This window comes from Populus euphratica, unplaced genomic scaffold (genome assembly GCF_000495115.2).
Source record: "Populus euphratica unplaced genomic scaffold, PopEup_1.0 scaffold43.1, whole genome shotgun sequence".
In the NCBI taxonomy this organism is placed as follows: Eukaryota; Viridiplantae; Streptophyta; class Magnoliopsida; order Malpighiales; family Salicaceae; genus Populus; species Populus euphratica.
Window position 1 is genome coordinate 1,265,917 of NW_011499889.1, and position 8,971 is coordinate 1,274,887.

The 8,971-nt window shown below is 35.0% G+C and overlaps 1 protein-coding gene across 1 annotated transcript; it reads right to left on the reverse strand.

Annotated features, from left to right (window-relative positions):
• Positions 1 to 223: 223 nt before the first annotated feature.
• On the reverse strand, positions 224 to 2,657 carry LOC105130964 (BOI-related E3 ubiquitin-protein ligase 1). Its single transcript, XM_011033702.1, has 4 exons — positions 1,829 to 2,657; positions 1,645 to 1,730; positions 1,138 to 1,496; positions 224 to 1,053 (listed from the first exon to the last, which is right to left on the reverse strand). The coding sequence occupies exons 1-4, from the start codon at positions 1,873 to 1,875 to the stop codon at positions 508 to 510; spliced, it is 1,038 nt and encodes a 345-aa protein (XP_011032004.1). The 5' UTR covers positions 1,876 to 2,657; the 3' UTR covers positions 224 to 507.
• Between the last annotated feature and the right edge of the window lie 6,314 nt (positions 2,658 to 8,971).

The window sequence follows — 8,971 nt, forward strand, 5'->3', positions numbered from 1 at the left end:
CATTTTTTCTAAAATATTTTAAAGCTTACTAATATAACACTTTTATGTTCTAACACATTCCCATGATCATGGATAGATAACCCATCTCCAATTTCTAGGAATGTGAAACTTTGTTGTATCTTCTTTCGTGCCTAAGCTAAACTAACAAACGTCACCAATAGAATCACCATTGTCATCAAGAGATCAAAAGAAACTAATGCAGGGACTATAAGCTTCTACTAAATAAAAGAATTTATATAGGATTGAATTTTTTTTTAAAAAAAAGAATAAAGACAAAAAACTGCTCATGAGATCATGTACATTACCTCTAGGTAGAGGTACTTCACTCCAAGAAAATTTGGGTTATTTTAAAATACCCCAAAAAAAAAAAACACAAAAGAAAGAAAGAAATAAATTGTGATTTATTAATTAAGCATTATTTTTCCTGTTTCTCATTTTTCTTCTCTCTTTGTGGCGTTTGCCCCATTTTGTATGGGCCTCGACCATCTGCATTGGGCTTAGCCCTCGTTAGCAAAGAAATACCTCAACACTGGAATTTCTAACATGGAGGCAAAGTGGGCAGGCTTGGACCATTTGGTCACATTCTGTACAGACACAAAGATGCCGACACGGCAGAAGCACAACCGAAGCCATCCGTTTCCGACACGATTTGCAGCTTGGTCGGCCTGGAACGACGGTGACCCGGTCAGGGTCAACATAAGCCGACTCAGCATCCTCAGCCTGGGTCTGGCCTTCTACTCCCCCGGGACATCCTATTCCATCGTCCCCTCTCCTGCTATCTTGCGCCAGTCCCCCATTCATGACAGCCTGCTGCAGTTGGGCCTGCAAGGAAGCTGCTGTTACCTCCTGGGTCCTGACCTTTGCCTGCCAAACCTGTGCATCGATGCTAAGTTGTGTCGCACGTGCTTCTAACTCGGCGTTTCTACGCGTGGCCTTCTCAATTTCCATTTCCTTTTCCCTCAATCTCCTGGCTATTGATTCCTCCGCTGCTCCTAATAGTTCACGGTAGTGCCGCTGTCTTTTCTCCGCTAATGTGCGCCTCAGCTGCTCTCTCTGCATAAAGCGAAATCTTCTCGTTCATTTATGCACAGCCATAAAAAAAAATCTGCCCCATCTGAGAAGAGAGAATTTTGGTACCTGGGCTTGAAGGAATTGATCAATTTCATCTCGTTGTCGTTTGATTTGGATGGAGAAATCTTCTGATGATAACGATAACAGAGCAGAGGATTGACATGCACCGGTGCCAAAATTCTGCTGTTGGTAATGATGATTCTGTTGTTGTTGGTCACCAAAAGATAAACGGAGGCCAGTAGACACGACATTTGGATTTGGTTGAGGCTGATGATGACGATGATTGTGGAGTTGAGAGAGGTCTATTAACTGAGTTGTTGACAGAGGCTGAGGCTGAGGCTGCATACAGAACTGATTGATTGTTGTGGTTGTAGCAGTAGTGCCTGTTGGCGCTGCTCTTCCTCTCTTGCGTTGATTATTGCCACCTGCGTCAAATTTGATGTTATCGGATTTATATTTATATATAAATATAAAAGCTTTGCATGAATTTTCCAATCAATGTTGGTATTCAAAATTAAGAAGAATCCCATTGAAATCAAAGCATCGATTAAGAGGACTGGGCTAATCAGGTACCTCCATTGTTGAGTAGCATAGAGGATTGATCAAGATATCCTCCAGGCTGTGGTTGCAATGAATAATCCTGACCCTCTTGCCCGTTTCTATATACAAAAGGAGGAAATGAAGGAAGGATTAATTAGAGGAAGATTTGGAAATGCAGAGAGAGATTTTAAGGATTTTTTTAAAGCAAGCAAATTACCTGTTTAGGAGGAGGATATTAGAGGGATATTGAGCCTGGACAGCCATTATAGATTATCAATAGATAACAGCAGCGAGATAGGCCAAGGTTGAGACTTGTGAGAGAAATGTATAGGTTGCAGTAAAGCTATAAATATGTGCTTCTGAGCTGGGCGTGAATATGTATAGAAGGTAAAGAAAGGTGTGAGAGAGAGAGAGGTATGGAGCAACTGTGATAAGCAATGAACGCTAGCACATACGAAGCATGAAAAGATGCCCCTCAAGCTAAGGCAGACTCTTCAATGAGAGGAAAACGAAAGGGACCTAAAATTGCACTAGTCCAGCAACAACTAGTTCTCAGAATCGAGAATCGGAAAAAAGAAGGAGAAAGAGAATCAATGAAAGAATCAAGAAATATAATTATGTTATATTGAGGAGAAGAAGAGACCACCACCACCAAAAACTAGAAACCAATACGCACTAGCACTAGCTAGACAATAGTAATCTTCATCATCACTTAAACCCGTTTATCTGCCGATCATCATCATCATCTTTTTCTTGGTTTTGATTTACCTTGTAGTCTATGCTTTGTATTTTCTTCTGGTGTTATATATCTTTCTTTCTTTCCCTACTGTCTCTCTTTAGATACAAGGTGGATGGATGGAAAGAGAGGGAGAGATGCGATTGAAACGAATCAGTCCAAGAGAGAGACACCTTATTCTGCTCTTTCTTTCATTGTTTTGTTGGCCTTGCCTTTGCTTAATTCTCTCCTCATCTTCGCGTGGGGCTGGCTTTTCTTCGAGGGGAGTCCTCTCGTGTTTGTCACCACCAACACCAATACCACTCCTACTTATTTAATTTTATTTGTCCTTCTTTCTACTATTTATATATTTAAACATTTTATTTTCTTTTTTACTTTATTTTTTTCCCACCAGAAAGAAAACAACCTTGATATCTGTAACGTTGTATTTTTACCTTTGTTTTCTAAGAAAAAAGATAGAAAGCTCTTAATAGATGTGTGGAGAGGTTGAGAAAATCAATGGTGTTAGTTAAATGGGATGAGGCGCAGTTGTTGCAAGTTGGGATGGGTGTGTGTCCATCAGCACTCCCCTCGGTTGTTAAAAAATAATAAGGATATTTATTTAATATAGCTATATATACCCAGATATATATATTATTATTCTTTATTCTACATCAAATAATAAATATTATTCAAAAAATTCATATCAATGGATAATATATGTAGAGTATAAACATAAAAAAAAATAATCTGATTTTTAGATATTCATTATCATCTCTAACCTAATTTGTATAGTTGCCTCTATTTTATTTTTATATTTTTATTTTGTTTTAGCCGCATGCTTCTTTAGCTAGCTTCCCCAACAATCGCAATCCCCCCCCCCCCAAAACTATAATATAAAAGAATAAAAGTAGTATTTCCTTATTTTTTATTTCTCTTTTTCCAGGTTTCTCTTTTGATAGGTTTTTTTTTTATTAATGAGAAATCGTAATTTGAAAGTAAAATCCCACGTACCAAAATAATAGAGTTTAATCAGAAATATATATATATATATATATATTTCAAGAAAAGTATACTTGGTTAACTTAACTTTGGGGTTTTTGGTAGTACCAAATTCATGGTTCTAGGTTCAAGGATTTGCTTTGAAATGGAGCACCTCTTTTTTTTCTTCTCCTTGTTGCCTTGTTGTCAACCCAAATCATTTCACTATCTTATCGTCTTTCTATATTGCGCAAATGGAAAAACTAAAGTAATCAAATACAGTGGACCTATTCAGCCATGAACACATCGCTTCGGGATGGGTGGCATGGATCATGGATGTAAACATTGTATTTGGCGTTGTGCATCATTGAAAATTCTATTATCTAACCATTATTTATGGTTTTATTTTCCTGTTTTCATACTTATCTTAGAAAATATAGAAAAGATCACAGTAACCTCCAAACTAATTGCAAGATTGTTGGCTCTTTTTTCTTCTTCTTTTTTCTTTTCAAATGGTTGGTGATTGGTAAGTTTTCTCCTCCCGAGACTACATCAAACAACTATTTTCTAGCCTTTACGTGCCCTGATTTGAGGATGCGAATGAGGAGAGGAGGTTTTCAAAATGTGTACAGATTATGGATAATATAAATCTTCATGAGATTTACAGTTTCTCGAACTAATAATTGAAAAGATAAGAAAAAAAAAAGGGATCACAACTCAACTTCAATGTTTTTTCATCTTTTTATATCAATAAACCGTCGTAGCAAAATCCAAAATCTCAAAGACTCCAATCTTGAAAGGAAATATATTATTTATCCATCTATAAAAAAGGGTTTTTTCCTATAAAAATAGAGCTCTCATTTTATCTTCTGTTTTCATCTATTTGAATAATTACAAAGAGTTTAGATTGAGCGAAATCAAACCTTCAAATATAAAATTATTGCTGGGATTCATAAGCGGGATAGTTGAACTAGCTAGTTTAAACGATGAACATGTTTTTAGAGGATCTTCACTCTTCCTCTTCTCTTTTTTTATCTAGAGGATCTTTAATTAGTTTGCCGCTCCATCTCTTACTTTTCACTGTAAGAATTAATTAAATTGTAAACTATAAAAACATGCAAGTCTTACTCTTCTTGTAACAACTCAAATCTCTTATTTTTCCCTTGTAAAGGTCGTGAAGGGGCATGTAAAATAAAATAAAAATAAAAACAAGAGAAGAAAAAGAAAGAAAGCCGGGGGCAACTGACAAAGAGCATCTATATATATTTTCCAATGACATGAAAGAAAAATATAGAGAGGGGGACATATCGAGGGAGCCACACAAGAAAAAGTTAAGTTCGTAGAGGTGATCTTCCTCAAAACCAAGAATGGGGTGATGAAGAAAGAGGGAAGCCACCAAAAAAGAGAAGGAAAGGAGAGGAAATGTGAAGGAGAGTGCTTCGTCGACTTTGTTTCACATTTGGCCCCACCCCAAGTAAGGGTCGGCTTTGTTACCTCTTCGTCTCGTCTAATCAATTCTCTCCTATCCTAGTAATTCAATCCACCACGGCAATATATTTTTGTGTCCATTAAAACTCTCTAGCGCCCAACTGAGACCCCTTGTTTTTTTCTCCCCATTTAATGCATCCTTTCGTTTTCTTCGCATTCTTTTGTTTGTTCATTCCTTGATCCTGGCTTGTATTGGGCTAAAAATACAATTGACTTGTTTATTTTCCTAGGGTTGCTTGGGCATCAGCGGCAACTCAACATGGCCCTAGTTGGCTCCCAATATAATCCAACAGAACACATAATAAAGTTCAAATATAACCAACCATTCACGAGTTAATTAGGCAGTGTGAATTTGGTGAAGGTAAATGAATTGACCATTTATTTCATGGGGTCATATTATGCATAAAGATTGATTGAATTGAACCTAAAAAAAAGATTATTGAACCATTCACGAGTTATTGATTGATTGATTGAGTCAATAAGAAGCCAAATCTATTGGTCTCCCACCTAGTTTTACTTTATAAAATGAATCAATAATCTTTAGCCTTGGGACAGCCAAGTCCTACATGTATAACTTGGCACAATCCAAACATATTCGCACAATTAGGGCGACTAATTAAGCTGAACACTTGAAGTCTCGAACCGTCTGCTGACAACCCTTCATTCTTATTAAATGGTAATGGTACAATGGTTAGCGCTCATATATATGTGTGTGTGTATATATATATATATATAGCTTTGAGGGTGTATTTGTGTGTGTAAATTAAATTTGAAAAGAACAAAGGAGATATCGAGTCAATGCAGAAGAAGACAAGTCAGCCCAATTAACGATCTAGCACTGTTCAGCTTTAGAATTCTGAGCTGGTACTCACATCTAACATGGTCTTTGAATTATCTTTTGGTTTTGTCTCCTTGAATCTAATGAACTTGTGCTTGGGGCTCAGGCTTGTATTGCTATCTTCATGTCGCGTTGGCTAGATGCGTCGTTCTTACAACTCTGTGTGTGTGTGTGTTTGTTTGTATTATTCTGTTTTAATATTTGTTTTTCAATTTTTCTTCTTTTCCAGAGGTTGACCGACCAATTAAGAAAATTCGCGCACAGTTATTCAATAACCATTCTGCTCAAATAGTTATATAAAACACGTCTACGGGCCTTCAAATTCTCAAATAAAGAAAATTAATGTAACATGATTTATAATCGTTGTTTTTCCTTGTAGCTAAAAATTATATAACAATTTTGAACTATTTAAGGGTACTCTTTATAGCTTTGAAGACAACCGAAGAAAGTAACCACTGAACCAATTAGTTTGGAGGATTTTCAAGTAATCATAGGAGTGTTGATTTGATATTAGAAATTGTTAATTTTTTTTTTGGAAATTAGATGCTATTTTGAGGCATCATCATTTTAAAGATATGTGTCATGGAATCAGGCGCACTTCCTTGGGATGAAGACAACAGCAACTTTACTTTGAGACATTTCTTTAATCCCAATCCAACCATTTCCCATCTTTAAACTCTTAATTTATTTATTTTTATGTTTTTTAAAATATAATTTTTTATTTTTAATTAAAATTTGAAAAATATCCGCTACTATAATATGAAAGAGACTCCCTCCCTTTGATATTTTATCGGTTTCCTTCATTTCTTTCTTTCTTAACCCATAATTTCTCCTGAAATACTTTGTTTGGTTTACATGGCATCATCCTCAATTCACACCTCCACCACTTTCCAACCCACTACCTTTGCTTTTCCTCACGCCAGAAACACTCTCCTAATTAACCATATCCCAGTTTGCAACTCATAAAGTGAAAGCAAACAATTGAGTTTCACATATATATTTAATTTATTAATAAATTATTGTTCTAACAGTTAAAACATTATTATATTTTTACAAAAATAAAAAATATAAATTTAATTTTTATAAAATATATTTATTAAAAGAGACAGTCACACGCGCGCGCGCGCACATATATATAAGTACTTGTGCTAATTTTAAACATTTCCCTAAGTTAGACTCTAATATCACTCACTAATCCTTGTTTAAACAGTGGCCCGCAATAAATGATCCGAGAAATGATCACTTCGGTTATGTTTTAGTTAGTTTTTAAAATTTCTTAATCTCATAAAGTAAAATTCTCGAAAAAGTATATATGGTGTTAGTGCCACTAACCTAGAGCTACATGCCTTATCTCAAATATAAGACCATATTATACAAGATCAAATATTTATTATGTTATCTTGCCCTTCATGGACATAATGTGAACAAATAACATGGGGGGAGGGAATGGATAATTATTTATGTTCATTTGTTATATTAGAGTGCCATTTCTTAAATCAGTAGAGGCCTCGGTGGCTATATATGTACATAATTAAAAAAACAGTTCGGTCAATGGTCAGTATCTGAAAACCAACCCAATATATAATAACACGTTAATACCCCCAACAGAAAATAACATGTTTTGTAAAATTTTTTTGGGAATGAGACAGATAAAAAGTTGATATAGAGATGTTAAAATATTATTTTTAAAGTGTTTATTTTTTTTAGATATAATTAAGCTCTTTAAATTAAAAAAAAAACAAAAAACAAAAAAATATGTTATTTATATATATAATTTTTCTCTATGTCGGGGCAAGTTTATGCATACCTTGAACATTATAGTTATTAATATAAAATATATAATTGTTAATGAAATAATTATATTTGTTGTTATTAGGTTTTATACTAATATTGTAAATATCAAAATTAATTAAAAAATTAAAAGAAATAAACTCTGAAGGCTATCTTTTTAATTTTATAAATATTTATATAATAAGACTAAACAAAAAAAACTCATCTATCATTACTTTCATTTAAGTTAATACATAATAAAGACTCCCACTTAATTACAAGCATATAGAATAGAGTATTTCTTTCTGATATAAAATATAAATCTTTTCCATCGTTGTTAACTTGCAAACTACACCAACAGTCAAATCAAGGAATCACCTTACATTTCCAAAGACAGAGACCTTTTCTGAAAGCAAGGAAAATAAGTAAATAGTGAACAGAAGTTATGAAGGTAGAAATCTTATTTATGAAGATGTCAGTAGAAGAGGTTGGGTCGTATTGTGTGGTGCCATAATTTATGAGTCTCTCCATAACAATGCTAGTACTGAGGCATATGTTCCCCTGAAGTTATAATGGCAGTCACAAGAGGGGCAGCAGAGAAAAAGAGGACCTCAGTGCTCGAGTTAATTAGGAAGCAAGATCAGAGCGTAGGGGGGTGGTGGTGGTGGTGGGGGTGGGGGTCTCTCTCTTTGTATTTGCTGCAAGAATCGAAGATCTCACTGCATATCCAACCTCCCTCCCCATATTATTGTGGTCACACTTATGGAGCCATCTATAGGGCCCATGTTGTCGGGTTTTGTCTGTTCTCCAAATTTTCTTGTGCGTGTCTATTTGGAGTGCTATGGCATGAAGAGGTTAGGTGACTTCTTGACGTTGCATTTACCATGGTTTGGTGCACTCCTAAACTGTCCTGAATATATGCATAATTCTCCCTTTTGAATTTGGAATTTCAAAAGCGGGGACATGATTAGAGATAAAAATATATGTGTGTAAAAGTAGAACGATCCCATAGCTAGGAGCTAGGATACTTAGGTGAGAAAATCTAATAATATTAACTATAGACACACACACAAAACCAAACCGCTATAGAAATGAATGAATACTGAAAGAAATTAATCTCGGCATGCATGAAACTACCTAATCTTTTTCCTTCCAGGACACCTAGATCGGTGTCGTTTGGTTGGTTTTAGAATTGGTCCCACGATTAAAATGATTGATTCAATCACTATAAATGCAAAGTGACCCACAATTATATATATATATAAAAAAAAAAGAGTCAACCAGAGATTTCTTCCATTGCAGCTTAATGAAAACCTCCAAAATGTATCACAGTCTTTCGTATTCTCTAGTGCAAAATACGAACAGCATTAAAATTTACACCATAATGGGAAAAAAATAAAAATAGCAACTTTGGTTAAGGACAAAAGTTATAAATACTCGAAATCAGTGGTCACAACTCACAACGACAAGTTTACACTGTACCTATCACATAAGCGTAACTGTATTATAAAGTTGGCAATTTTCCACGCAGATATGGTGTAAGCCTAGCCTAACCTGCCGAACACCAT